Raw genomic sequence first — 27,487 nt, forward strand, 5'->3', positions numbered from 1 at the left:
CCCGCCTCCTGGGAGCACATGGCCGGCTCTGTCTGTCCGGCCGTGGAGGTGTCTGTCTGTCCTGGCCCAGCTCAGGAGTGTTTGTGTGTCCGACACCTCATCTGTCCCCGGGCCGGGGGTGCCTGCGGGCAGCAAATGGGAGTGTGCGTGTTTGTCAGACAGGTCTGGCTGTGTGGGGCCATCATCTCCATCCCTCCGGGCCGTCTGTCTGTCTGTATGTCAGTCTGTCTGTGACTGCCAGGCTCCGTCAGTCCTGGGCGTCCCTCTGTCCTGGTCACATGGGTCCTGCCCAAGCTCCCGCCGAGCCCCGGATGTAGCAGCTGGGAACGGGGGTGCTCCGAGCCGGGCCCGGAGTCGGTGGGAGCCGCAGCGGGGCCTGCTCCTGCACTGGCAACACCGCGCGCTGGTTGCATCAGGCGTCAAGTGGCCCTGACGGCCGAGGGCACCGTCAGGATCGTGCCCGGGCTCAGGTCCGTCCCGCCGGACCGCAGCGCCTGCCTGGGGTAGCCGCGGGACCGGTTGTGACATGGGGCAGGGGCCAGGGCGGGGCCGGGCCGGGCCGGGGTCGGTACCGGCGGGCCCGAGGTCGCACAATGGCGACGCCGGTCTGCGCAAGATGGCGGCGGGGGGGCGGAGCCGTCCTCGCTGCCCGCGGGCCGAGCACTGCGCATGCGCCCTCCGTGCCGTCTCCGGGCGCATGCGTACGCCGCCGTGCGCATCAAGCTGCCGGGGCGCGCGGGAGGCACCATGCGGACACCACGGGGGAGTACGGCGGGGGCATCGGTATACGACCGCAACATTGCGCCGTGCGGGGCAGAGGAGACGGCCTGGCCGACTGTTTAACTCCGGTAAGTGCCCAGCTGGCAGTGAGGCGCTACGGGCTACCCCGGAGATTGAGCCCAAACTCCGCGTTACGTAACACTCTCCCCCTGCTCGACTGCAGTGGTTCTGGCCTCTCGCCCCCGTCGCTCGTATGATGTTCGCCATTGGCTAGAGCAGCAGCGGGGCGGGGCGAGGAGGCTATAACTAGAGGCGGTGCAGTAGGGGCCGCGTTCAGTCTATCGCCGCCCCCGTGGACTTTGCTGCTCCAGTCCTTTCCCGCTCTCCCCTTCCGCCTGTCGCCGCCCATCGCGCCGCCATGAACGGGCAACTGAACGGTTTCCACGAGGTGTTCATCGACGAGGGCACCTTCCTCTTCACCTCCGAATCCGTGGGCGAGGGGCACCCAGGTGCGGGCCGAGCGGGGCTGGGCGGGGCGGCCATCGCGCAGGCGCAGCCGGGGGCGGGAGGGGGAGAGGAAAAGGAGGAGGATGGTGAGGATGAAGATGAAGGTGAAGGAAGTGAGGATAAGGATGGAGGGGAATGAGGGTGGTGGGGAGGGGGGAAGGGGCGGGCGGTGACGCGGTCGGGCGCGCGCGCAGTGTGAGGCGGGCGCGCGCTCGCCGCATTGCGGGCCCGGCGCGCACGTGCGGCCCGCGTGGGGCGGGACACGGGGGTGACGGTGGGGCGGGAGCGGGGGGGGAACCGGTGCCGCCGTGACTCAGCCGTGACTAAGCAGCTCCCGGTGCCCCCGCACCCCACGGGACCCTCGCCGTGGGCTCCGTCCCCGCGTGGATGCCGGCGGTATGACAGGCCCGGTGACCCCGGCACACACACACCGCCCCCCCCCCCTCCCCGGAGGGCCGGAGTGTCGCCCTCAGCCCACCCCGCGCCCTCCGACCGTGCCGCCGATGTGCCCCGGCCGGGGATGAAGTCCTGTGGGTCTCCCCGGATGTGCCCTCCCGCCGCAGCGGGGCGGGGGTTGGAGCCCCTCAAGCTGGTACCAACCGTTGCCGGTCTCTCCCGGTCTTTCCCCTCGCCGTTTTGGGGCACACGACCGTTAATCTGCAGAGGCGGCTGCCAACGCCCAGTGCCCGCTGCCTGGGCACACCCAGTACCCCTGAACCAACCATCTCAGCTCCGGCCAGTCCGGCACCCAGAGCATGCTCAGCAGCTCCCGAGTTCCCATCCGCTCCGGATCCCACTCGGGCCCCACAGCTCTGCTCCTTCTGGCTTGAGCACCCCCAACCCGATGGCACAACCTCTCCCTGCTCTGGGGCATCTCCCCACACTGCCTGAGGGAGGAGGCTGGGAGATCCGATTCCTCCCTCTTTCCCACCAAAAAGCATCCGGGGGATCCTCCTCCCTTCACCCAGCTGGGCGCTGCCTCGTCCTCGCCCAGATCCTGCCCGGAAGGTCGCTGCCAAGGACACCCGCAGTCCTGGGAACACGGGTGGCCCTTGGGACACCCTCCACCCACACAAAACACCCCAGGAGCAGAAGGGAGCTGGTGTCTGGTGGGGTGTGACAGCGGGAGCAGCTTTGGCTGGAGGCAGAGCTGCTGGGAGCTGGCGTGCTGTGGATTTGGGAAGCTGGCACACGGGTCTTATCCCCTCAGTGGTGCCACAGGGCTCAGCCTTAGTTGGAGCTGGAGCTTAACTGGGACATGCTTGGAATTCCAGACTGGGGACAAGGCGAGGGCTGGGTGCACCCTGGGGGGCTCCTGGATTATGGGGCTCTGATCCCTGTGCTGGAGGCTCCGGAAGGAAGGGCTGTGCTCGCTTGGGCTGTGCCACGCCACCGTGACGCGTCCTGCTCTCCGTGTCCCCAGATAAAATCTGTGACCAGATCAGTGATGCTGTCCTGGATGCCCACCTCAAGCAGGACCCTGATGCCAAGGTGGCCTGTGGTGAGTAAGGACACCAGCGGACAGCCGGTGGGTGACGTGGTGGTGACACTGTGCTGACGTCACCCTTGTCCCCACAGAGACAGTCGCCAAAACCGGGATGATCCTGCTGGCGGGGGAGATCACCTCCCGGGCCAACGTGGACTACCAGAAGGTGGTCCGGGACACCATCCGGCACATCGGCTACGACGACTCCTCCAAAGGTGTGTCCCGGGCTGCCACCGCCTCAGTGACAGCACAGGGTGCCACCTGGCTCACCAGAGCAACCTTTGTCCCCCCAGGTTTTGACTACAAGACGTGCAATGTGCTGGTGGCCCTGGAGCAGCAGTCCCCGGACATCGCCCAGGGCGTGCACCTGGACCGCAGCGAGGAGGACATCGGTGCTGGTGACCAGGTGAGCCCCGGGGCCGTGGGGTCCCTGTGGTGTGACCGGGGCTGGGCGTGGTGTGACCCCCTTGTCCCTGTGCCTTAGGGGCTGATGTTTGGCTACGCCACGGACGAGACGGAGGAGTGCATGCCCCTCACCATCGTCCTGGCACACAAGCTCAACGCCAAGCTGGCCGAGCTGCGCCGCAGCGGAGCCCTGCCCTGGCTGCGCCCCGACTCCAAGACGCAGGTGAGGAACCGGTGGCCCCACAGAGCCCTCGGGAGCCCCGTGTCCCCTGGCTGGCCTCTGACGGGTGTCCCCCGCAGGTGACGGTGCAGTACATGCAGGACCGCGGGGCTGTGATCCCCATCCGAGTGCACACCATCGTGATCTCGGTGCAGCACGACGAGGACGTGTGCCTGGATGAGATGCGTGACGCTCTCAAGGAGAAGGTCATCAAGGCCGTGGTGCCCCCCAAGTACTTGGACGATGACACCATTTACCACCTGCAGCCCAGCGGCCGCTTCGTCATCGGCGGGCCCCAGGTGCAGCCCGGGGCACTGTGGTGGTGACAGTGTGAGGGCATGGTGGTGCAGTGTTGAGGGATGGTGACAACCTGGTGGCAGCGCTGATGTGGTGATGGTGACGCTTCTGGTGCACAGTGGTGGCAGTTCCAATGGTTGGGTGGCGGTGAGAATGGCAGTGGTAACATGGCAGCGGTCACAGCTTGGTAGCGATGGCACTGGTGACAGCGTGGACAGGGTTGTGATGCTGCTGTCCCCACCAGGGTGACGCGGGGCTCACCGGCCGCAAGATCATCGTGGACACGTACGGGGGCTGGGGCGCGCACGGCGGCGGCGCCTTCTCGGGCAAGGACTACACCAAGGTGGATCGCTCGGCCGCCTACGCCGCGCGCTGGGTGGCCAAGTCCCTGGTGAAGGCCGGGCTGTGCCGCAGGGTTCTGGTCCAGGTGGGTGCAGCTGGGTCCAGGTGGGCACCGGGCCCCCTCAGGTTCTTGGGGTCCGGCCTCACCCGCAGCCCCGTTCCCCCCGCAGGTGTCGTACGCCATCGGGGTCTCGCACCCCTTGTCCATCTCCATCTTCCACTACGGCACCTCGCAGAAGAGCGAGCGTGAGCTGCTGGAGATCGTCAAGAAGAACTTCGACCTGCGCCCCGGGGTCATCGTCAGGTAACGGGCGCGGGTGGCTGTGCCGGGGGGCGGGGCGGGCGGGGGTCCCTCCCGGAGCAGCCCGGGGACCGCCTGGCGCCTGGACCCGGCGCGGAGCCGCTCGGCCGGACGGAGAAGGCGCGCTCGGGGCGCGGACAGGGTGAGTATCCGCCGGAGCCGAGCGCTTGGAGCTTCCCCGGCTCCCGCGGGAGCTGCCCGGTGCTCCGGGGGCGCGGCCGGGGAAGCTCCAACCGCCCCGCGGGGCGGGGAGGGGGCGGAGGCGCCGCTGCGGAACCCCCGGCCAGGCAGGGAAGGAAGGGGCGAAGGCAGGAGCCCGGGGCCGCCTCACTGAGTCGGGAATTGTGTATTCCAGGGATCTGGATCTGAAGAAGCCCCTCTATCAGAGGACCGCAGCCTATGGCCACTTTGGTAGGGACAGTTTCCCTTGGGAAGTGCCCAAAAAGCTAAAATACTGAGGAGAAAAGAGCATTGTTAGGGCTTTTCCCCCCACTCCCGCGGGCGTAGGTTACAGAGAAGCCCGTGGGCTCTGGGGGAAAGAGCTCCCTGCCCCCCCCAGGCTCCCCGGCCCCCCCATTGTCTCTCACCATCGTTTTGGTTGTGTGGGGACCACGTGCCTCTCCTGGAGCCCCCCCTCGTGCCCCCCCAGTTCCCTCTGGATGGTTTTTAACAAATCTCTCTTCACTCCGAGCTGTGAGATGGGGAAAAAGGCCCAAGTGCCCTCTCTCACCCTCCCCGTGCCCCGACAGTCCCTCTTGGCAAGGGCCACTCCGTTTTGGGTCCCAGCAGTCCTGCTGTCGGGGGATACCCCATTTTATCACTCCTCTTTTTCTCCAAATTCCACTACATCAGGGGGACCCCCCATTTTGGCTCCTGCTGTCCCCCCCATCCTGCTGCAGGGGGGGACACACAAACCCCCCGTTCTGGCTCCCCGTGTGTCCCCCCACAGTCCCCATTCCACTGGGAGGATACTCATTTTGGCTCCCCCAGTCCTGCTGGTGGGGAAGACACTTCCCATTCCACCTCCCCACCCCCCTGGGACCTCGCTGGTGCTGGGTTTGGTTCTTAACCCTCATTTTTAACCTCTTTTTGTTCCAAAAATGCACATTTCAGGGGGGACACGCTAAAACCGACCCCCAACCCCCCCTGAGGGTTCGGTACCAGAGGAAAACATTTTACATTCTTTTATTTTTCTTTTTTTTTTGTGGTTTTAATCCAAAAGCTGAAGCAACTCCCCAACTGCACAACCCCTCCACCCCCCAACTTTGTCCGGATTTGGGGGGAAAGGGGGGGCATTTGGCGCTTGATACTTGAAGGTTTGGTGTATTTATTGTGCGCCGAGGCGGGGGCGTGAGTACAGAGAAGTCCCCGCGCTCAGCCGGCAGCTCCTGATCCCTGAAAGCCCCCCCTTCCCCTCCCCCCGCCCTCCCCCCAGCCCCCCGCGATTTGGGGTGAAACGGGGCGGGATTGGGTTTGTTGGAGCGCCAGGGGTGCCCGGGCGTGGCGCTGGTGGCCGGTGTGGTACAGAGAAGCCGGCTTGTTTACTGCCCGCCCGGGCTCCGGCCCCCAGAGTGCCTTGGGGGGGGGCAGGGGGGGCTTTCTCCTGCCCTTGAGGATATATATTTTTTTTCTTCTTGGTTTTACTATTTTCGGGAGGTTTCGTCCGAATGTTTTGATCCACTGAATCCAAAAATGAACTCAAAAAGAAAAGAATCTCAATAAAAGCGATGGGTTAGACAGAGCCACCTCGAGTGTGTGGGGGACACGGCTGCAGGGGCAGCTGAGGGATTTTGGGAACTGAGGCACTGCAGATGGAGGAGAAATTAGGGCGTAAGGGAAAGGGGATGGGGGAGGAGAGAGGGAGAAAAGGTGTGGGGGAAGTGGAGTACAAGGCAGCAATGAGCCCTGGGGCAATGGCTATGGGGGAAAGATTTGGGGGAACTGGGGTGTGGGGGAGATGGGATGGAGGAGCCAGGATGGGAATGTGGCTGGGGAGCTGAGGGATGGAGGGGAAGGGAGGATGGTTATGGGGAGAATCTAGGGCACCGGGGGAAACTGAGGCACAGGAGGATTTCTGGCTTACAAAACTGCATTTATTTGGGATGTTCAGAGCTCGGGACCCCTGGGGGCCCCCCCGTCGGTCTCGGGCCGAGCCTCCTCCTCCTCCCCGCGCCAGCTGGCAAAGGCCACCTCCTGTGCCAGGCGCTCGGGGGCCGGGCGGCCCAGCGCCAGGTTCCGCAGGGCGATCAGCGTCATCAGGGCACTGCGGGGACAGCCGTGGGCACCAGGGGGACGAGGGGACACGAGGGGACAGGGGGAGCGGGACTGACCTGCGGCGGAAGAGGAAGAACTTCCTGCGGAGGAAGCGGCGCAGGCGCTGGGCCAGGCCGGCCTGGCGCTCCTTGCGCTGCTGGCGCTGCTCCCGCCGCAGGAACAGCGACACCAGCGGGTCCAGGGGGGCCCCCGCGGGCAGGGGCTCCCCCAGCAGGGGCCGCAGCTCGGGGGGCAGCGGGGCCTGCTCTGGGGGGCAGAGGCGTGGGGGGCTTGTGGGGTGCCGGTGATCCCCCCTGCTCGGCGCCAGGGATTCTGGAGGTCCCCGTGATCCCCCCGGTCTGGTGATGGGAACTGGGGATGGTGCCGTGATCTCCCCAGCCGAGTGACAGGGCCTGGCTGTCCCTGTCATCCTCCCATGCCATTGCTCACCAGAGAATGAGGTGACTGCAATTTGGGGTCCCTGCTGTCCCCCCACCCCAGTGACAGTGTCTGGGGTCTTCCGTGGTCCCCTCAGCCCACTGCTCACCAGGGGCTGCGCTGATGGAGCTTTTGGGGTGCCCCAGTGCTACCCAGGGCGTGAGGTGATGGGGATTTCGGGGTCCCAGGAAGCAAGGCCTCAAGGATTGTGAGGTGCCAGGGGTGTCTGGGCGCCCCGGTCTCACCGGTGCCATTGCGCACGCGCTCCCGCAGCTCCTGCAGCCGCGTCAGGTTCTGCTCCAGCTCCAGCGCCGTGGTGTTCACGTACAGGTACATGTAGCACGAGGGCTCGGGGGACACCGTGTGCACCTTGTGGTACTGCCCCGCCGGCAGCTGGGGGAACAGGGCATCAGCACCCCGGGAACCCCCAAACCCCCCGGGGGCACCCCCAGCCTCACCTGCATCCCCTGACCCTCCTGCAGGGAGTGGTTCTGCTGCTGCCCCCAGCCTCACCTGCATCCCCTGACCCTCCTGCAGGGAGTGGTTCTGCTGCTGCTCCACCAGCTCCACCAGCACCTGCCCCCGCAGCACCCTCAGGCTCGTGTTCCCCAGGTCCTCGCTCACGAAGTTCTCCAGGTGCAGGCCTGGAACACAGCTGGCTCTGTACCCCCACCCCAAACCCCCGGGACCCCCTGTGCCCCCACATCCCTCCAAGCCCTCAGGGACCCCCCGTGTCCTCTACTCCACCCTCCCACTGTGACTGCAGGGACCCCCTGTACCCCAACCCCCCTCAACCTCAGGATTCCCCCACGCCCTGTACCCAGCCCCTGAACCCCTGTGTCCCCACTGACCCCTCCATGCCCCGTGACCCCTGTACCCCCCCAGGACCCCCGGGCTGTACCCGGGAAGTCTGCGATGAACACGGTGTCCGTGTGTCCGTCCAGCTGCGCCTCCAGCTCCTGCAGCCGCTGGCGCCACGGCGACAGATCCACGAGCAGGGGCAGCAGCCACGGCGTGGGGGTCCACGGGGACCAGGGGGCACGCACCAGGTCCACACGGGGGTCCACAAGCCTGAGGGACAAGGGCTTGAGACCCCAGTGCCCCCAAATCCCTCGTGTGCCCCCAAACCACTGCTGGAAGTGACTGCTCATAGCACGGGGGACCAGCTGTGGGGACAAGCCACCCCCTTGTGGCACCCCCACATGTCCCTGTGCCCTCCCCCTCCCTCATGCCAGCTGGAAGGAGCAGCAGCAGCACGCACAGCGCCCAGCCCAGCCCCACCGGCGGGGCCCCCATGTCCCCGTGTCCCCTGTCCCCCGAGCGTGCCACCTCTGCTGGAAGCGCTCGTTGATGGACACCCAGACGTCGAAGTAGATCTGGGGCTGGCTGACGTTGTAGCGCGGCAGGAGCCGGCTCAGGCAGGCCGAGTACTGCTTCAGCATGTCAGCGTGGTCCCGCCAGCGCCGGCTCTGCGTGAACGCCTGCGGCACGGGGACACTGAGGGACACGGGGACACCGGGACACGGGGACAGTGGGGCACGGGGACAGTGAGGGACATGGGGACACCGGGGCACGGGGACACCGGGGCACGGGGACACCGAAGGATGGGGGCACTGAGGGACAGTGGGGCACGGGGACACTGAGGGACATGGGGACACCAGGACACGGGGACACCGGGGCATGGGGACACTGAGGGACGGGGACACGGGGACACTGAGGGATGGGGACACCGGGGCATGGGGACACCGGGACACCGGAGCACGGGGACACCCGAGCACGGGGACACCGGGGCATGGGGACACTGAGGGATGGGGACACTGGGGCACGGGGACACCGGGGCATGGGGACACTGAGGGATGGGGGCACTGAGGGACAGGGGACACTGGGGCACTGGGTAGCGCCACGGGGAAATTGAGGCAGTGAGGGACAGGGAAACTGAGGGGCAGGGGTGTGGGGACGCTGAGGCACAGGGAAACAGGAAATGAGGGATAGGGGAAACTGAGGCCCACGGAGGAGGTCCCCGTGTTTGGGTGCTTTGGGGGCCACTCACCCCTGGTTTGAGGTAGCCCACCTCCCCGGTGAGCCCGTCCCTGTAGGTGATCTTGACGTGCTGGTGGAAGCGGGAGTGCACCATCATGTCCCACGAGTAGCCGTAGAGCCCGTTGGTCCAGTTGTTGTAGCCCTGGGGAGACGTGGGGGGGTCACAGAGCACAGGGGACAGGGAGGCGACAGGGACCCCAAACCTACCCCCATTCCCCTTTTACCACCCCAAATGCCCCCCCATCCCCCAAACTGCCCCCCAAATGCCCTCCACGTCCCCCAGTCCCCTGCTGTGCCTCCCAAACTCCTCCTCGCCCTCCTCAGGTGTCCCCAAAGCATCTCAAACTCCTCCTCGCCCTCCTCAGGTGTCCCCAGAGCATCTCCCCAGTCCCTCCCCGTGCCCACCTGGGTGATGAAGTGCGAGTAGGGCAGGAAGAGCTGCTCCAGCACGTAGAGGATGGTGAAGGCTGCGGCCAAGTGCTGGCGAGGCCGAAGGCCCCCCCGGCCCCTCCGGCCCCCGTAGTGGCAGTCGGGGCTGGGCTGGGGGGGCTTTGTGCTGGGCAGCCAGGCCTGCAGCCGGGGGGGGCAGCGGGCCACGAGCCCCCGGGGCCACTCGGGCCGGCAGAAGAGCCCGTTGGTGGCCAGCATGGTGTAGGAGAACATGCCTGGGGGGAGGACTCTTAGGGACCCCCTCTGCACCCGGGGCTGGGGGTGCCCCGTCTGGGACTGGGGGGTCCCTGCACAGGGCCAGGGTGTTTGGGGTGTCTGGGCACCCCTGGTCAGGACTGGGGGGGTTGGGGGCTGTGGAGGGGGGAGATCAGCGTGGTTGGGGGTGCCCAGGGGTGCCATGTCCAGGTTGGAGATGCTCTGGGGTGCCCTGGGCACACTGGGGGGGTCTGGGGGTGCCTCTTCCCCCCTCACCGATGCTGAAGAGCTGGGAGTTCATGCAGTGGAAGTAGGTGACGAAGACGAGGGCCAGGGGCCGCGTGGCGTCGAAGAAGAGCAGGAAGCCGGCGGAGAGGTCGAGCACCAGCCCCCCCCCGTGCACCACCAGCCGGCTGGTCAGCTCCTCCGACAGCACCAGCCTGGCCACGGAGCCTTCCTCGGCATCGGCCCGCCCCAGCGCCGCCCTCAGCCTCGCCCTGCCCCTCCTCCTCCTCCTCAACCCCATCCCATCCCCTGGACCCCCCGAGTCATCCCATCCTATCCCATCCCTGGACCCCTCCTCATCCCATCCCCACCCTAACCCAGCCCAGCAGACCCCTCCCTTCCCCATCATCATCATCAAACCTCCTTAACCTCATCCTCCAACCCCATAACCCTTCCCATCCCAATCCCAATCCCATCCCATCCCAGCCCCACCTTCATCCTCACCCTCCTCACTGTGCCCCCTCCCCATCCTCACCTTGGACCCCTCAATTCCGCTGCACCCTCATCGACCCCCTTCACCCTCCTCATCCTCACCCCTCGCCCCCCTGCCCTGCCTGCCCTGCCCTGCCCTGCCCTGACCTGAAGGGTGCAAAGAGCCAGTGCCGGGCCAGGGTCCCCATGGAGAAGCCCCCGACCCAGTCGGCGTCCAGCTTCTTCAGCCCCGCGATGAAGTACACGATGAACACCTGGGGGGGCAGGGTCAGGGGGTCCCGGGGGGGTCCCGGGGGGTCCCGGGGGCGGTCCCGGGGCAGGGACACCCACCTGGGCACGCAGCAGGGTGTAGTTCCACAGAGGCACGTGGGCATTCCGCTTCTGGGGCCGGAAGAGCCCGTCCACGGAGCTGGGGGACATGGAGGGACACTGTCCCCAGTGTGTCACCACTGCCACAGCCCTGGGGACACACTGGGGACAGAGAGCCAGGCCTGGCAGCAGGACCTGTCCCACAGGTGGGTCCAGAGCGGCACAGGGATGTCCCCTGGGGACACAGCACCATGGGGACACCATGGCCGGTGCCACCCCAGGCCACAGGGGACCCCACAACCTCTGCCACCCCACGGGAACCCCATGTCACCACCCTGCTGCTCCTGCTGCCTGGCAGAGTCCCACAGCCCAGGATCCCCCGTGTCCCCAGAGGCTCCCCGTGCCCGGGGGTGCCCGCAGCCCCCCGGTGCCCACCCGTAGCGGTCAGCGCCCAGCAGTGCCAGCTGGAAGCCCAGCAGCCCGTAGAGGTAGGAGTGGTTGTTCCAGGAGGTTTTGTCCAGCAGCAGCAGGTACCAGTAGGGGCACAGGAACGCCACGCAGCTCAGCCGGTAGCAGCAACCCAGCATGATGCCCAGCGCTCCTGCGGGCACAGCGCCCCCCGTGTGTCCCCTGTCCCCTCCTGCTGCCCGTCCCCAGCCTCCCTCTGCTCCCCTGCCAGTCCCAGTGCCCATTCCTAGCCCAATGCCAGCCCCTGCTGTGGTTCCTGCCCCAGTGCCACCCCCATTCCTGACCCCATGTCACCCCTATTCCTGTCCCAGTACCATCCCCATTCCCACCCCAGTGCCACCCCCATCCCTGCCCCAGTGCCATGCCCACCCTTGCCCCAGTACCATCCCCATTCCCACCCCAGTGCCATGCCCACCCCTGCCCCAGTGCCACCCCGTGCCCCGTACCCAGGAACATGACGGTGTAGAGCAGGTACATCCAGTCCAGGGGCAGCGGCGCCAGGAAGGGCAGCAGGGGGAAGCGGCACACCTCCAGCCCGTCCAGGTACCGCTGGTCCAGGTTGCCCAGCCCCCGCTCCTGCGGCACGTCCAGGGCCATCAGCAGCCCTGGGGGCACGGGGGGCACGGGGGGCACGGGGGGCAGCGGTCAGCGGGCACTCGGACAGCGGCCGCTGCCCGGCCGGGCACTGACCGCTCCGCCCGCCCGGGCCATCGCCGGACCTTCGCTCCGGTGCTGACGTGTCACGGCCGGACACCGCCGTGGTCTCCGGGGATGGGGGACCCCCGGATCCCGGCCCCTGTCCCCAGGCCCCCGAGCCCCCCCAAGGTCCCGGTGACCCCGGACTCCCCGAGCCCCCGCAGCCCCAGCCTCCCTGAGCCCCCCGAGTCACCGCGGAGCCCTCCGGAGCTCCCCCATCCCTCCCGAGCCCTCCCAGCCCCCCGGTCTCCCCGAGCCCCTCCTCGCTCCGTCCCCCGGTGTCCCCCCGATGTTTCCCCGGTGTCCCCACGTGCGCGGTCCCCCTCTCCCGGTGCCCCTCAGAGCCCCTCGGTCCCCCCAGCCCCCGGTATCCCTGTGCCTCCAAAGCACCTCCGGCCCTCCCGGTCCCTCCCGGTCCCTCCCGGTCCGTCCCAGCCCCGGTTCCCCCGGAAAACCCCCGGTGCCCCGTCCCCGCTGACCGAAGGCTGCACGGAAAGCGCCGAGCGCGGCGGGGTCCTGCGGCCGGTGCAGCAGCCGCACGAAGCGGTGCCATCGCGTCAGGTCCCGCAGCTCGAACCCCAGCAGCCGCCGCGCCAGCCCGGGCCCGGTACCGGGGGACTTGGGGGACGCGCTGGGGCTCGGGGGGGGCTCCGCCGCCTCCCCCCGCTCCGGCCGCCGCCGCCGCGCCGGGCCTGCCGGGGGTCACGGGTCAGGGCTCGGGGGTCCCGGGGGTCCCCGGGGGTCCCGCGCCCCCCGCCCCGCCCCGCCCCGCTCCGCACCCGCCGCCGCCGCCGCCATCGCCGCGGCCCCGCTCCGCCACCGCGCGCCGCACGTGACGGCCGCGGCAGCCAATCAGCGGAGAGGAGGGCGGGGCAATATGACCACACCCCGTTAAGCCCCGCCCGTTCTCTCCCGTTAAGCCCCACCCCCGGGACCCCCGGGACCTCCGTACCGGGACCCGAACCGGGACCCGAACCGGGACCCCCGGGCCTGCCCCAAACCCCCGGGACCCCCGGCCCGCCCTGACCCCGCCCTGACCCCGCCGCGCCCCCGGCCCGCCCCGGGCCCGCCCCCCCCGGCGCTGCCGCCGCTCCCGGAAGCCCCGGGCGGGCGGGGCGGGTCCGGAGCCGCCGCGGGAGCGGAGCCGAGCGGGGCCGGACGGACCATGGTGGGGCCGGGGCACCGGGGGGCAACGGGGGGCGCGGGGGGCACCGGAGGGGGGTGCGGGAGGGGCACCGGGTGGGGTGCGGGGGTACCGGGATGTGTGGGGGCTCCGGGGTGTGCGTGGCGGAACAGCCGAGGGTGGTCCCGGGTGTCCGGGGGGTGCAAGGGGGTGTCCGTAAGGGGTGGGGGCGCCTCTGGGGTGCTCGGGGGTCTCTTTGGGGTTTCTGGGGTGCCCTGTGGGTGCCGTGGGGGCACCTTTGGGGTACCTGTAGGGTGTCTGTGGGGAGCGCTCGGGGGGCGAATATGGGGGGCCCACGGGATGCTGGGGTGCCCGTGGGGGGCTTGGTGGGATCCTTTGGGGGGCTGGGGTGTTTGAAGGGTGCTGGGGTGCCCCGGGCATAGATGGGGTGTCGTAGGGAGCCGTGGGGTGTTTATGGGGTGCCGCGGGGGGGTCCAAGGTACAGGCGGGGTCCCGGGGTGCCCCCTGAGCCCTGCCCCGTGTCACAGGAGGGGGTCCCGGGGGCGTCCCCCGTGGCAGACGGCGCGGGGGGCTCGGGGCGCGTGCGGGCGCTGCAGCAGGAGGTGCAGGGGGTCACCAGCATCATGAGCCAGAACCTGGAGAGGATCCTGGCCCGGGGAGAGAACCTGGAGCAGCTGCACAGCAAGAGCCAGGACCTGGAGGCCACGGTGAGGGGCACGGGGGGCCTGAGGGGGCACGGGGGGCGTGAGGGGGCACGGGGTCACCAGGGTGGGCAGGTTGTCCCCAGGGTGGGCAGGTTGTCCCCAGGGTGGGCAGGGCTGTCCTCAGGACCTCAGCCAGTGTCCCTGGGGTGGCAGTTGAGGTGCACAGGTGACAGAGGTGTTCCCATGGGCTAAGGGTGTCCCTTGCATGGCATTTGGGTTCTCCAGGGTGTCAGGGCTGTCCCCGGGGTGTCAGTGCTGTCCCCGGGGTGTGGGGCTGTCCCCGGGGTGTCAGGGCTGTCCCTGGGGTGTCAGGGCTGTCCCCGGGGTGTCAGGGCTGTCCCTGGGGTGTCAGGGCTGTCCCCGGGGTGTCAGGGCTGTCCCTGGGGTGTCAGGGCTGTCCCCAGGGTGTCGGAGCTGTCCCCGGGGTGTCAGGGCTGTCCCCAGGGTGTGGGGCTGTCCCCAGGTCCCTGAGCACTGTCCCTGCAGTCCGAGCACTTCCGCACCACGTCGCAGAAGATGGCCCGGCGCTACTGGTGGAAGAACGTGAAGCTGCTCATCATCCTCGGCCTCGTGGGCGTCATCATCCTCATCCTCATCATCCTCCTGGCCACCGGCACCATCCCCACCTAGAGCCACTGTCCCCACGGGGACACGGCCACCCCAGGGCCCAAATACAGACAGGGGAAGAGCCAGCGGGACTTGTGTGTGTGTGTGTGGGGTGGGGGACACGGGGGGGACACAGGGGGACACAGGGGGGAGGGGCACAGATAGTGAGATGGGTATGGGGACATGGGGGGACACGGGACATGGGGGGACATGGGGGGACACATGGGGACATGGGGGGACACAGATAGTGAGATGGGTATGGGGTCATGGGGGGACACAGGGGGACATGGGGGGACACATGGGGACGTGGTGGGGGACACAGATGGTGAGATGGACATGGGGACATTCACGTGGGGTCACGAGGGGAACACGTGTGGGGACACTGGCACGAGGGGGTGCGTGGGGGGGGTGGGGGCCGTGCCAGGGCGCCGGGGGCCGTGCCAGGCACCGAGGGACAAAGGACACTGTGGTGGCACTGCCACCCTCAGAGGCTGGGGGTGGGGGGGGAAGACGGGGAGGGGCGGGGACAGGGACATGGGGGTCCCCAGGGACTCGGACAGGGGGTCCTGGTGTGGGCCCATATCTGCGGGGACCTGGGGACACCGACACGAGTGGGGCTGTGGGGCCCTTTCCTGGGGACAGGGCAGTGCCAAGGACACGTGTCCGAGGGTCCTGGGGACAGGGGGGCTGCGGGGACATGGGGACACGGGGAGGGGGAGTGGGGGTCCCGGGGAGCCCCGTCCGGGGGTGCGGCCGGGCTGTCCCGGACGGTGGCCACTCGAGGGGGGCGGGGGGGCGGTCCCGGTCCCTCCCGGCGGGGGCGGCCGCTGGGGCCCGAGGCGGGACGGGTACAGGAACGGGCGCACCGGTACCGGCACCGAGCCCGAGCCCGACCCCGGCCAGCGGTACCGGGACCATGGTGAGTCCCGGCCGCCGCCGGCACCGCTTTCGCTTTCGCTTTTGCTCGGAGCCACGGGAGCCGCCGGGCTCGGGATCCCCCGGTGCCGGTGCCTGTCCCGGGCCGCCGCCGGGCTCTCCCTGCCCAAGGGAGGGACGCGGTCCCCGGGGCGGTGGGAGGTGGCCCGCGCGGGACCTTCCGTGTCCCTGAGTGTCCCCGCGTGTCCCGGTGTCCCCGTGCGTGCCCGTGTCCCTCCCGGTCCCCATCCTCCGGTGGCCCCGTGCCCGTGTCCCCACGGTTTCCTGTCCCCGAGCTCCGAGCCTGCCCCCCTCGCGGTGCCACTGTCCCTGCGCTGCCCGTGTCCCCACGGTCAGGCTTTGTCCCCAGGGTGGTCCCCGCTGTCCCCGGTCCCCGCAGGGCCTGTCCCCGTGGTTTGGTGTCCCCACGTTCCCCAGTCCCCGTTTCTCACGGTGCCATGCCCTCGGTGTCCCTGCCTGTCCCCGTGTCCCCGCGTCCCCTTGGCCGCAGCACCCACATCCCCGGTGCTCCCCCCCTGTCCCCACGGTGTCCCCACACTGTCCCCCGTGTCCCCAGGCGGGGCTGGAGCGGTGCCAGCGCGAGGCCGAGGAGGTGGCGGAGCTGATGCGACAGAACGTGGCGAAGGCGCTGGAGCGGGAGGGACACCTGGAGCAGCTGCAGAGCCGGGCCCAGGACCTGCGACAGGCGGTGGGACACGGGGACAGCCCGGGACACGGGGGGTGGCACTGCGGGGACACACGGTGGGACACTGGGGACACAGGGACCGCAGGGAGGGGGAGCAGGGCCCTATGGTGACATGCAGACCTGGGGACACAGAGCCCAGGGGACACTGAGGAGGTGTAAAGGACAGCCAGCCTGGGGTGACAGTCCAGGGACACCGAGCCCTGTGGGGGACACAGAGAGCCCCAGGAGGGACAAATTATTGGGACATAGAGCCCTGGGGTGACCTAGAGTCCTGGGGGACACTGTGGGGACAGCCAGGGCTGGGGACACTGTGGGGACATCCAGCTTGAGGAGGAGAGGCTCTGAGGTTGCAGAAGGGCTGGGGGGTGTCTGTCTGTGCCTGTCTGTCCCCCCAGCCCCTGTGCAGCCCGTGGCACTGTCCCCTGTCTGTCCCCCCAGCCCCTGTGCAGCCCGTGGCACTGTCCCCTGTCCCTGTCTGTCCCCCCAGCCCCTGTGCAGCCCGTGGCACTGTCCCCTGTCTGTCCCCCCAGCCCCTGTGCAGCCCGTGGCACTGTCCCCTGTCCCTGTCTGTCCCCCCAGCCCCTGTGCAGCCCGTGGCGCTGTCCCCTGTCCCTGTCTGTCCCCCCAGCCCCTGTGCAGCCCGTGGCACTGTCCCCTGTCCCTGTCTGTCCCCCAGAGCGAGGCCTTCACCCGCACCACGCGCACGGTGACACGGCGCCAGCGCAGGCGACACCGGCGGTGGCAGCTGGTGGCACTCGGCCTCGGCCTTCTCCTCCTCTTCATCCTGGGGCTGGCACTGGCGCTGGCCCTGGCACGGTCGTCTCCCGGGACTGTCACCAGCACTGTCCCCACCCCGCAGGGGGGGACCAAGCACCCGCCCAGCACTGCGGGGACCCTGTGAGGACAGAGCCCGAGGGACCAGGAGGAGCAGATAAATGACAAATAAACACCAGGGCTTTTGGGGACACCTGCAATGACCACAGCCAACACTGTCACCCTGCAACGACACTGACAAACCAGTGGGACATCCTCCAGGAGACCCCACAACCCATAAACTGCAAAATCTGCTCTGAAGAGACCCGACAGCGAAAACCCAGCCAGCCCCACTGGAGGCAAACACCACAGCAAGCACGGGAGCTCTGTGGGGAGAGCAGCAATCCCAGCCAGCAGGATGGACTCGGGGGGACCCCACAACAGAGAAACACCAGGGGCTGCTCTGGGGGGACCCTGCAATAAATAAACACCAGGGGCTGCTTTGGGGTGACCCTACAAGAACTAAGAATCCATAATCTGACATGGAGATACCCCAAAATAACAAACCAGCAGGATGGACCTTGGGGAGACCCTGCAATAAACACCAGGATCTGTTTTGGGATGACCCTACAATAAATAAACACCAGGATCTGTTTTGGGATGACCCTACAATAAACACCAGGATCTGGTTTGGGATGACCCTACAATAAATAAACACCAGGATCTGTTTTGGGATGACCCTACAATAAACACCAGGATCTGTTTTGGGATGACCTACAACAGATAAATTCCAAGAGCTCTTTGGAAGACCCCCCAAGAACAGAGCAGTGGGGTGAGCTCCAGGGTGACCCCACAACAACAAAAGGCCCTGAAATAACAAATAAACCCCACGAGCCACCCTGGGGACGCCCCACAACTCACGGGACCCGCCCTGGGGACACCCTGGGCACACCTGGCCTTGGCCCCAGGTGCCACCAACCTGGGCCGGGGGCAGGAGGGGACGCAGAGGGGACCCTGGGGACACAGTGGCACCTGAGGAGGGGGTGGGCGCTCCGGGAGGGGACATGGTGGCACCTGGGAGGGCCCTGGCAGCCAGTGTCACTGCACGGGGCCACCCCACCTGGGCTGCTGGAGGGGACAGGTGGCAATGTGACCCCTGGGGAGCCAGGAGCTGTGTCACTTCCCCCCACCCCGTGCCTCAGTTTCCCCGAGCAGTGAAGGACACCGGAGCCTCGCAGCACCTTTATTGACACCGGGGGGGGGGACAGCAGCGGTCCCGGGGGGTGGCAGTGTCTGGGCTGTGACACCAGTGTCACCCGGTGCCCCGGCGCTTGCTGAGCTCGTCCTGCACGCGCTGGCACAGGGCCCTGCGCAGGGGGGGCTCCAGGGGGCTGCGGGCACACACCCGCCGGGTCACCTCCTCGGCGCTGTCCCCCTGCCAGTGCCACCGTGTCACCCGAGTCACCAGGTCAAGGAGCCAGCCGCGGCTCCGTGCCCCGGGGTGACCCCACAGAACCCCCCCATGGCACCCCCACTGCCCCACGGACCCCCATGGCACCCCCACTGCCCATGGCACCCCCACTGCCCCATGGCACCCCCATGGCACCCCCACTGCCCCACGGACCCCCCATGGCACCCCCACTGCCCCATGGCACCCCCACTGCTCCACGGACCCCCCATGGCACCCCACACTGCCCCATGGCACCCCCACTGCCCCACAGAACCCCCCCATGGCACCCCCACTGCCCCATGGACCCCCATGGCACCCCACTGCCCCATGGCACCCCCACTGCCCCCATGGACACCCCCACTGCCCCACGGACCTCCCCCCCCGATGTCCCCGGTCCCGTGGGACCCCCACGGCAGCCCCGGCCGGTGCCCGGTCCCGCACCTGGTGCACGATCACGGCCGTGACCCGCCCGTCGTCCCCCTCGTACTCGAGGCAGAAGAGCCGCGGCCCGCGGGCCGGTTCCGGGGGGGCCCCGCGGCTCTCGGGGGGGGAACCGGCGCTGGCATCGCCGCCGTGCCCGCCTGCGGCACCGGCCCTGCTCAGCGGGGCCACCGGGGCCATCCCCGCCCCCGCTCCCCGTGCCCCCCACCCCCGGTGTCCCCGGGCTCCCCCAGCCCCGGCCCCTCACGAGCCCCCGCACTCCCGGCCCCGTTCCGCAGCCGCCCCCGCTCCCCCGGTGTCCCCCCCGGTGTCCCCCCGGTCCCCGCTCACCGCCGCCCCGGTGCGGCCGGTACACCTGCTGGTCCCCCCGGTCCCCCCGGTGTCCCCCCGGTCCCCGCTCACCGCCGCCCCGGTGCGGCCGGTACACCTGCTGGTCGGGCCGCCGGGGCCGCGCCGGGCCCGGTGTCAGCCGCGTCCGCGCTCGGCCCCGCGCCTGCCGCACCGCGCGGTCGTACGCGTCCCTGCGCGCCGGCGGGACAGCGAGGTTAGCGGGTGAGAGGGACCCGGGGCACCGGGGACGCGGGCCCCGGGGAGGGGAGAGCGGGCCGGTGTCGGTACCTGGCGAGCTGGTTGCGGCGGATGTGCCGCACGAAGCCGTGGCTCATGTCCAGCCGTCCCCCCGGCCGGCAGCGCCAGCCCGGGGCCGCCGCTGTGGCCGCCGCCGCCTCCATCCCGGTACCGGCGGCGGGGGTCGGTACCGGGGCGCGGCGCCTTTAAGAGCCCCGCGGGCCCGGCGCGCCGCCGCCAGGGGGCGCCGCAGCGCGCAGGCGCGCTAGCGCGTCTTCCCGGAGCGGCGGCCGCGCATGCGCGGGGTAACGCAGACGGTTTGACCCCGCGCCGCGCATGCGCACAGCACCCGCGCCTCCGCCATGTCGAGCCGCGGGCGGCGGGACCGCGACCCCCGGGAGCCCCGGGAGCCCCGCGGGGCCTCCGCCGCCGCCGCCGCCCGCGCCTCCTCCCGCAGCCGCCGTGACGCCGATGGAGAGCGCACACGAGGCCGGCGGGACGCGGAGCGGGAGCGCGCGCGGCGGGAGGCGACGGAGGCGCTGCCGGTGGATCTCGCGCGCGTCAAGCGGGAACCGGGCACCGGCACCGGCAGCAGCGTCTGCGGGGGCTCCGGTACTGCCGGCCCCGCCGCGCCCGTGCGGGTGAAGAGAGAGCGGGAGCCGGATGGAGACTCCGACCCTGAGCCCGAGCCCGCCGGTGAGTGCCGGGAGGAGCGGGTGGGACCGGGGGGCTGAGGGGACACGGGGCTGGGGGGTCCTGTGCCCCCTTCTCACACCCTGCCGCCCTCCCCAGTGCGTTATGGGCGCTTCGACCCCGAGGACCAGCGCAGCCGGCACTGCCCCTACCTGGACACCATCAACAAGTGGGTGCCCGGGTGCTTTGGGGTGCCCCGGGGGTCCCCTGCTGCCCCCAGCCCCGTGACACCGCTCTCCCCCCCAGGAGCGTCCTGGACTTCGACTTTGAGAAGCTCTGCTCCATCTCCCTGTCCCACATCAACGTCTACGCCTGCCTCGTCTGCGGGAAGTACTTCCAGGGTGAGACCCCCCTCTGGGGCTGCTGGGCATGGGGACAGCCAGGGGACAGCCGGGGGACAGCCAGGAGTGATGGGGGACATGGTGGGAACAGCCAGCAGTGATGTGGGACAGCCAGGGGACAGCCAGGGGATGGCCAGGAGTGATGGGGGACACGGTGGGAACAGCCAGGAGTGATGTGGGACAGCCGGGGACAGGCTGCTGTCCAGGGGTACAAAGGGGACACCTGGAGAGGGACACCATGGGGACAGCCAGGGGCAGGGTGGCTGCTGGGGCAGCTCGGGGAGCCTGCAGCAGGCACAGCCCCCCGTTCTGTGCCAGGGGGATCCTTTCTGTGCCCCTGCCTCGTGCCCGGTGCAGTGCCCGGTGCCATCCCCGGTGCAGTGCCCGGTGCCATCCCCGGTGCCCTGTCCCCGCAGGCCGCGGGCTGAAGTCCCACGCCTACATCCACAGCGTGCAGCTGAGCCACCACGTGTTCCTCAACCTGCACACGCTCAAGTTCTACTGCCTGCCCGACAACTACGAGATCATCGACTCCTCCCTCGAGGACATCACGGTGAGGGGCTTGGGGGGTCTGCCCCCGAGCTGAGGGGCTTGGGGGGTCTGCCCCGAGCTGAGGGGCTTGGGGGGTCTGCCCCCGAGCTGAGGGGCACGGGGGGGATCTGCCCCCGAGCTGAGGGGCTTGGGGGGTCTGCCCCCGAGCTGAGGGGCTTGGGGGGTCTGCCCCCGAGCTGAGGGGCTTGGGGGGTCTGCCCCCGAGCTGAGGGGCTTGGGGGATCTGCGCCCGAGCTGAGGGGCACAGGGGGATCTGCCCCAATTCTGAGGGGTTTGGGGGGGATCTGCCCCAATTCTGAGGGGTTTGGGGGGGATCTGCCCCAATTCTGAGGGGTTTGGGGGGATCTGCCCCAATTCTGAGGGGTTGGGGGGGGATCTGCCCAGAGCTGAGGGGTTGGGGGGATCTGCCCCAATTCTGAGGGGTTGGGGGGGATCTGCCCCAATTCTGAGGGGTTTGGGGGGATCTGCCCCAATTCTGAGGGGTTTAGGGAGCTCACCCCCAGCTCTGAGGGGTTTGGGGGGCTCACCCCCAGCTCTGAGGGGTTTGGGGGGATCTGCCCCAGCTCTGAGGGGTTTGGGGGGCTCACCCCCAGCTCTGAGGGGTTGGGGTCCCCTCTCTGAGGGCTCTCTCCCCCGCAGTACGTGCTGAAGCCCACCTTCACGGCCCAGCACATCGCCCACCTGGACAAGCAGGCCAAGCTGTCCCGGGCCTACGATGGCACCACGTACCTGCCTGGCATCGTGGGGCTCAACAACATCAAGGCCAACGACTACGCCAACGCTGTGCTCCAGGTGACTCCGGTGTCAAGGCTTCCTTTTGGGGTGAAGCCCCCAAAACATCGCTGTGGGTCTCACAGGGAGCAGTCACACCTTTCCTCTGGTGGGCTGTGCACTGTGAGGCTGTTCAGGCTGGGCTGAAACCCTCCCAAAATCCTGCTCTGGGGCTCTCGGGGTGAGTCCCAGCTCTTTTCCCACAGCCTATGCACAGGGGGGATGCTGCCTTCATTTTGGGCTGAATCTTCTCTGAAATCCTCCTGAAATCCCACTCTGGGGGTCCTGAGGGTGAATCCCACCCTCTCCTCTACAGGCATTACACTGGGGGGGTGCAGCTGGCCTTTTAGGGTGAAAGCCCCCCCATAACCCTGCCCAGGCCCCTCTGTGGGGCCACAGGGATCAAACCCACCTCGGGATCCTTTCCTGTTCTGTCTATTCTGGGATCCCTCACCCCTGGCAGTGCAGGGTCTGCCCCAAAGCCCCCCAGATCCCCCCCATGGGGGTCCCGGGGCTGACCCTCCCTGCTGTGTCCCCAGGCCCTGTCCAACGTGCCCCCCCTGAGGAATTACTTCCTGGAGGAGGAGAACTACCGGCGCATCCAGCGCCCGCCCGGGGACATCATGTTCCTGCTGGTGCAGCGCTTCGGGGAGCTGATGAGGAAGCTCTGGAACCCCCGGAACTTCAAGGCACACGTGTCCCCCCACGAGATGCTGCAGGCCGTGGTGCTCTGCAGCAAGAAGAACTTCCAGATCACCAAGCAGGGTGGGCTTTTGGGGGAGCAGGGCTGGGGGCACTGCTGGGTTTGAGGGGAAGGGCTGGGCCTGGGGGCCTTGGATTCGGGGTGCAGGGCTGGGTCTGGGGGACAGTTTGAGAGGAGAAGCTGGGTCTGGGGGCTCTGGATTCAGGGGCAGAGCAGCCCAGGCTCAGCTCCAGCTCTGCTGTCGCAGGGGATGGGGTGGAGTTCCTGTCCTGGTTCCTGAACGCGCTGCACGCGGCGCTGGGCGGCACCAAGAGGAAGAAGAAGAGTGAGTGCAGGGAGGTTCTGGGGGGGCCTCGGGGGCTGCTGTGCCCCACTTAGCCCCCCTTGTCCCCCAGCCATCGTCACCGACGTGTTCCAGGGCTCCATGCGCATCTTCACCAAGAAGCTGCCACACCCTGACCTGGTGGGACTGGGGGGAATTGGGACGTGTTGGGGTGCAGTGGGGGGTGCCAGGGCATGGTGGGCAAGGCTGGGTGTTGGGGTGCAGTGGGGGGTGCCAGGGCATGGTGGGCAAGGCTGGGTGTTGGGGTGCAGTGGGGGGTGCCAGTGCCAGTGGGGTGCAGTGTGGGAGGAGTTGGGGTGCAGTGGGAATGGCAGGGTCAGAAAAAGGGGTGTCAGGGTCAGATGGGGGGTGGTGGGGGCTGGTTTGGGAGTGGTGGAGTTCTGACAGGGGCTTTGGGACAAATGAGGAGTGTGATGGGGTTAAATGAGAGATGGGGGGGGGTCGTTGGGGTATGGTGGGGGGTCTTTGGGTACAACAAAGGGATGTTGGGGTCCGGTGGGGGTGGAAAAGGTCATAGGGGTGGTCGGAGGGTCCAGGGGGGTGATGGATGCAGTGGGGCCTATGTGTCCAGTGGGGATGTGGGGTCCAGGGGGCTGACGTGTGCCCCCCGGGCTGGTGTGTGCCCCCCGGGGCTGGTGTGTGCCCCCGGGGCTGGTGTGTGCCCCCCGGGGCTGGTGTGTGCCCCCCGGGGCTGGTGTGTGCCCCCCGGGGCTGGTGTGTGCCCCCCGGGGCTGGTGTGTGCCCCCCGGGGCTGGTGTGCCCCCCGGGGCTGGTGTGTGTCCCCCGGGGCTGGTGTGTGCCCCCCGGGTGCCCCCAGGGGCTGGTGTGTGCCCCCCGGGTGCCCCCCGGTGCTGACGTGTGCCCCCCGGGTGCCCCCGGTGCCCCCAGCCCGCCGAGGAGAAGGCGCAGCTGCTGCAGAACAGCGAGTACCAGGAGCGCATGGTGGAGTCCACCTTCCTGTACCTGACCCTGGACCTGCCCACGGCGCCGCTCTACAAGGACGAGAAGGAGCAGCTGATCATCCCCCAGGTGCCCCTGTTCAGCATCCTGGCCAAGTTCAACGGCAGCACCGAGAAGGAGTACAAGACCTACAAGGAGAACTTCCTGAAGCGCTTCCAGCTGACGCGCCTGCCGCCCTACCTCATCTTCTGCATCAAGCGCTTCACCAAGAACAACTTCTTCGTGGAGAAGAACCCCACCATCGTCAACTTCCCCATCACGTGAGCCCTGGGGAGGGGGCTCCGGGCGGGGGGCTCCTGGGGAGGGTTAAACGTGTCTGAGAGGAGACTGGGGTGGGTTGAAAGCATCGGGAGGGGGTTGTAAATGTCTGTGAAGTGCTGGAAACATCCAGAGGAACTTTGGAAGCACCTGGGCCAGGGGAGTAGAAGTGTCCAGGGATTTGAAGGTGTCTAGGGGGGTATGTGGGTGTCTGGGGGGGCTTTGTAGGCACCCAGGTGGCCTTGGAGTGGCTTTCAGGCATCAAAAAGGGGTTTGAAGGCCCCCGGGGGGCATTTCGGGGCACCTGGAGGTGTCAGGGAGGGGGAGTGGTGGGCGTCTGGGGGGGCTGCAGCAGTGCAGGAGGGACGGGAGGCCCAGCCCGGGGAGGTGTCTGGGGGTGCCTGGGGTGCCCGGGGAGGTGTCTGAGGGTGCTGGGGGTGCCGGGGAGGTGTCTGAGGGTGCTGGGGGTGCCCGGGGAGGTGTCTGAGGGTGCTGGGGGTGCCCGGGGGGGTGTCTGAGGGTGCTGGGGGTGCCCGGGGAGGTGTCTGAGGGTGCTGAGGTGCCAGGGGAGGTGTCTGAGGGTGCTGGGGTGCCCGGGGAGGTGTCTGAGGGTGCTGGGGTGCCCGGGGAGGTGTCTGAGGGTGCTGAGGTGCCAGGGGAGGTGTCTGAGGGTGCTGGGGTGCCCAGGAACGTGGACCTGCGGGAGTACCTGTCGGAGGAGGTGCAGGCCGCGCACTCCCACACCACCTACGACCTGATCGCCAACATCGTGCACGACGGGAAGCCCTCGGAGGGCTCCTACCGCATCCACGTCCTGCACCACGTGAGTGCCCCCTCCCCGGGGGCTCCCGGGGCCACGGGGACCCCCTGAGTCACCCCGTCCCCTCCCGGGTCCTGGCAGGGCACAGGGAAGTGGTATGAGCTGCAGGACCTGCAGGTGACCGACATCCTGCCCCAGATGATCACCCTGTCCGAGGCCTACATCCAGGTGAGGGGGGCAGGGGGTACCCCCAGAACGGCCCCTGACACCCCCTCCATGTCCCCTGAGACCCCCTCAATGTCCCCTGACACCCCCAACCCTCTCCTGCTCTCCTGCAGATCTGGAAGCGTCGCGAGGAGGACGAGACGAACCAACAAGGCGCCTGAGAGCCTTGGGGACACCCAGAAACCCCCTTGGGGACACCCCCAGCCCCCCTCAGGGGTGCCCTGAGACCCCCTTAGGAGCACCCCAGCTCCCCATGGCCACCCAGAGACTCACAGGGACACCCAGTGCCACCTGGGGACACCCCCAGCCCCCCGGAGATGTGTCCATCCCAATAAATGCCACCCACTATTTTTGTAACTCATTTTCACCTCTTCTCTTCTTTGGGGTTGGGGGGGTTTGTGGTTTCTGCTGCTTCCCGTGGCACCCCCAGCACCCCGTGAGCCCCCAGCCCCAAACCCCCAGACGCTGAGGCAGAGCTGCATCCAAGCTTTATTGGGCAAAGCTGGGGGGTCCTGGTGCCCCCCTAGAGCCAGACGTGCTCCTGGCAGTGCTGCAGGGCCTGCAGGGGGCCCGGGGGTCAGTCGGGGCTGTAGGGGGGTGGCAGCCCCCCCGTGTCCCCCCTGTCCCCCATGTCCCCACTCACCTGGCAGCGCCGTGCAGCCTCCAGCCCCGAGCACCAGAAGATGGGGCCCAGGGCACAGGGGCCCAGGGACAGGGACAGCGCAGGGACAGGGACACCTTTGGGGTCCTGGGGGGTGACACAGCCATGAGGGGCTCCCCAGGGGTGGGGGCACCCCCAGGACCCCTCCAGCCCCCTCCCCAGGGTGTGCTTGTGGACTCTGGCACTGTCCTCTGGAGGGAGGGTGGCACTGGCTGGGGACCTCACTGTGTCCCCAGGGGTGGCAGGACTGTGACAGCCCGGGATGTGTCCCCAAGGACCTGACACTCAGGGGCGTGTCCTCGGGGCTGTGACACTCCCGGACGTGTCCCCTCAGTGCTGTGTCACCCTGCGGTGCCCTGTCACCTCCTGGGGACCATCCCCCCCGCTGTCCCCCGCGTGTCCCCCCTCACCTCCTCCCTGACACACTCGGCCAGCCGCACCACGATGGCCTCCAGCACCCGGGGCGGTGGCAGCGTCCCCACGTGCTGGCTGTCCCCGCTGTCCCCGCTGTCCCCGCTGCGGCAGGCCAGCAGCAGGCGGCAGAGCAGGCGCGGCCCCAGCCGGCCCAGCAGCCCCTCGAGCGCCAGCGCCGCGTAACGCTCGGCCAGGCACTGGCAGGCCCCGGCCACCGGCAGCGGCAGCGCCCGGCACAGCCCGGCCACCGCCGCCGCCACCGAGCCCACGGGGACAGCGGCCTCGGCCCGCGCCACCAGCGAGCGGCACAGCCAGCACAGCGGCAGCGGCAGCGGCAGCGCCCGCGGGGACAGCCCGGAGCCCTGCGGGAGAGGGGACACTGCAGGGGACAGGGGACAGTGCAGGGGATAGGGGACACTGCAAGGGACAGGGGACAGTGCAGGGGATAGGGGACACTGCAGGGGAGAGGGGACACTGCAGGGGACAGGGGACACTGCAGGGGAGAGGGGACAGTGCAGGGGAGAGGGGACACTGCAGGGGAGAGGGGACACTGCAGGGGACAGGGGACACTGCAGGGAGAGGGACACTGCAGGGGACAGGGGACACTGCAGTGGGACAGGGACAGTGCAGGGGAGAGGGGACACTGCAGGGGGACAGGGGACACTGCAGGGGAGAGGGGACACTGCAGCTGGTGCTGGGGACTCTGGGTGGCCCCCTGCCACCCAGCCCTGCTGTCCCCGTGTCCCCATACCTGCAGGTGGGCACCGAGCCCCTCAAGGACGGGCACAGCCCCGGGCTCCCCAGGACAGAGCTGCAGCATGGCACAGACCTTCTTGGGCTCCTGCGGGGCACAGAGCATGACCCAGCTGTCCCCCAGCCCCCCGGGTGGCCCTTGGTGCCACACTGTGCCCCTGTCCCCACGTGTCCCTGGGGGCCACAGCGTCCCCAAAGCCCCTCCGTGTGCCCCAGTGCCACTCACGAGGCGCTGGATTTCACAGAGGAGGTGATGGACAATCCACTCAGCCTGGTCCTTGCACAGGGACTCCACAAAAGGGAGATGAGGGCACACCAACCCCACCAGCTGACCTAGCACCCCCTGCGCCAGGGCACCGACAGGGACAGGGACACCCACAGTGACACAGTGACACCCGCAGTGACAGCCACCACTGCCGCACTCACCACCATCACCACCCCATACCTGTCACCACTGGTGCCCATGGGTGGTGCCTGTGCCCATGGCACACACGATGGCACCCTCCCTGTCACCTCACCACCGTGACACCCAGTGACACCTGCCACCGCTTCACCCGCCGTCCCAGTGCCCGCAGTGACACGAATGGTGGCCTCTGTGACCATGGCACCCTCAGTGGCAGCCACCACGTCATCAGCCACAGTGGCACTCCCAGTGGCACCTCCCTGTGTCCAGTGGCACTTGCTGGCACCCACCGTGACACCCAGTGGCACCTGTGCCTGTGGCCCCCATGGTGACACCCCCAGTGGCACCTGTCCCCACCCCCTGTGGCACCTCCACGGACGATTGGTTGGAGATTTGGCGGAGGAGGTCAATGAGCTGCTGGCACAGGGCACAGGCGTCCTGCAGGAGAGGACAGGGGGACATGGGGACACAGGGACAGGGGGACAGGGGAGTCTGGGACACTGGGGAATGCCACAGAGGC

General features: G+C 68.6%; 7 protein-coding genes across 11 annotated transcripts in view; 4 read left to right on the forward strand and 3 right to left on the reverse strand.

Moving 5' to 3' along the window:
• The first annotated feature begins 1,031 nt into the window (after window positions 1-1,031).
• MAT2A (methionine adenosyltransferase 2A) lies at window positions 1,032-6,019 on the forward strand. The gene is made up of 9 exons (XM_050983120.1): window positions 1,032-1,229; window positions 2,651-2,728; window positions 2,806-2,928; window positions 3,007-3,119; window positions 3,198-3,341; window positions 3,419-3,637; window positions 3,880-4,062; window positions 4,148-4,281; window positions 4,634-6,019. The coding sequence occupies exons 1-9, from the start codon at window positions 1,139-1,141 to the stop codon at window positions 4,734-4,736; spliced, it is 1,188 nt and encodes a 395-aa protein (XP_050839077.1). The 5' UTR covers window positions 1,032-1,138; the 3' UTR covers window positions 4,737-6,019.
• GGCX (gamma-glutamyl carboxylase) lies at window positions 5,448-12,429 on the reverse strand. 4 transcript variants are annotated; one of them, XM_050983105.1, is made up of 13 exons: window positions 12,324-12,429; window positions 11,595-11,724; window positions 11,116-11,281; window positions 10,702-10,780; window positions 10,519-10,625; window positions 9,931-10,094; window positions 9,415-9,674; window positions 9,020-9,151; window positions 8,299-8,450; window positions 7,871-8,040; window positions 7,483-7,613; window positions 7,215-7,362; window positions 5,448-6,798 (listed from the first exon to the last, which is right to left on the reverse strand). In XM_050983105.1, the coding sequence occupies exons 2-13, from the start codon at window positions 11,623-11,625 to the stop codon at window positions 6,011-6,013; spliced, it is 2,328 nt and encodes a 775-aa protein (XP_050839062.1). In that variant the 5' UTR covers window positions 11,626-11,724; window positions 12,324-12,429; the 3' UTR covers window positions 5,448-6,010. The 4 variants fall into 4 exon arrangements, with proteins under 4 accessions (XP_050839062.1, XP_050839061.1, XP_050839063.1 ...); XM_050983106.1 differs by lacking the exon at window positions 12,324-12,429 and having other exon boundaries at window positions 6,350-6,541; window positions 6,609-6,798; window positions 11,595-12,294; XM_050983104.1 differs by lacking the exon at window positions 12,324-12,429 and having other exon boundaries at window positions 11,595-12,298.
• Window positions 12,430-12,886: 457 nt separating this feature from the next.
• On the forward strand, window positions 12,887-14,384 carry VAMP8 (vesicle associated membrane protein 8). The gene is made up of 3 exons (XM_050983129.1): window positions 12,887-13,012; window positions 13,516-13,695; window positions 14,179-14,384. The coding sequence occupies exons 1-3, from the start codon at window positions 13,010-13,012 to the stop codon at window positions 14,320-14,322; spliced, it is 327 nt and encodes a 108-aa protein (XP_050839086.1). The 5' UTR covers window positions 12,887-13,009; the 3' UTR covers window positions 14,323-14,384.
• Window positions 14,385-15,003: 619 nt separating this feature from the next.
• On the forward strand, window positions 15,004-17,360 carry LOC115484403 (vesicle-associated membrane protein 5-like). The gene is made up of 3 exons (XM_050983127.1): window positions 15,004-15,217; window positions 15,791-15,922; window positions 16,596-17,360. Exons 1-3 carry the CDS (start codon window positions 15,215-15,217, stop codon window positions 16,818-16,820), a joined length of 360 nt encoding a protein of 119 aa, XP_050839084.1. The 5' UTR covers window positions 15,004-15,214; the 3' UTR covers window positions 16,821-17,360.
• A 541-nt stretch (window positions 17,361-17,901) lies between these two features.
• C22H2orf68 (chromosome 22 C2orf68 homolog) lies at window positions 17,902-19,396 on the reverse strand. Of its 2 annotated transcripts, none has more exons than XM_050983124.1 (4): window positions 19,182-19,396; window positions 18,894-19,084; window positions 18,564-18,703; window positions 17,902-18,107 (listed from the first exon to the last, which is right to left on the reverse strand). In XM_050983124.1, exons 1-4 carry the CDS (start codon window positions 19,292-19,294, stop codon window positions 17,985-17,987), a joined length of 567 nt encoding a protein of 188 aa, XP_050839081.1. In that variant the 5' UTR covers window positions 19,295-19,396; the 3' UTR covers window positions 17,902-17,984. The 2 variants fall into 2 exon arrangements, with proteins under 2 accessions (XP_050839081.1, XP_050839082.1); XM_050983125.1 differs by having other exon boundaries at window positions 18,966-19,084; window positions 19,182-19,386.
• An 81-nt stretch (window positions 19,397-19,477) lies between these two features.
• Window positions 19,478-25,097, forward strand: USP39 (ubiquitin specific peptidase 39). Its single transcript, XM_050983109.1, has 12 exons — window positions 19,478-19,826; window positions 19,923-19,992; window positions 20,070-20,164; window positions 20,581-20,717; window positions 21,356-21,508; window positions 22,027-22,252; window positions 22,438-22,515; window positions 22,586-22,653; window positions 23,422-23,753; window positions 24,439-24,574; window positions 24,653-24,739; window positions 24,850-25,097. The coding sequence occupies exons 1-12, from the start codon at window positions 19,493-19,495 to the stop codon at window positions 24,895-24,897; spliced, it is 1,764 nt and encodes a 587-aa protein (XP_050839066.1). The 5' UTR covers window positions 19,478-19,492; the 3' UTR covers window positions 24,898-25,097.
• A 162-nt stretch (window positions 25,098-25,259) lies between these two features.
• LOC103822716 (uncharacterized) overlaps window positions 25,260-27,487 on the reverse strand; it is an 8,324-nt gene continuing 6,096 nt past the window's right edge. Inside the window, exons 7-11 of the mRNA XM_050982742.1 lie at window positions 27,325-27,399; window positions 26,563-26,652; window positions 25,808-26,173; window positions 25,380-25,484; window positions 25,260-25,295 (exon numbers count right to left, since the gene is read on the reverse strand). Coding sequence (XP_050838699.1) covers window positions 25,260-25,295; window positions 25,380-25,484; window positions 25,808-26,173; window positions 26,563-26,652; window positions 27,325-27,399 — 672 coding nt within the window. The remainder of the gene's footprint in view (window positions 25,296-25,379; window positions 25,485-25,807; window positions 26,174-26,562; window positions 26,653-27,324; window positions 27,400-27,487) is intronic.

The sequence above is a fragment of the Serinus canaria genome, chromosome 22 (assembly GCF_022539315.1).
Source record: "Serinus canaria isolate serCan28SL12 chromosome 22, serCan2020, whole genome shotgun sequence".
In the NCBI taxonomy this organism is placed as follows: domain Eukaryota; kingdom Metazoa; phylum Chordata; class Aves; order Passeriformes; family Fringillidae; genus Serinus; species Serinus canaria.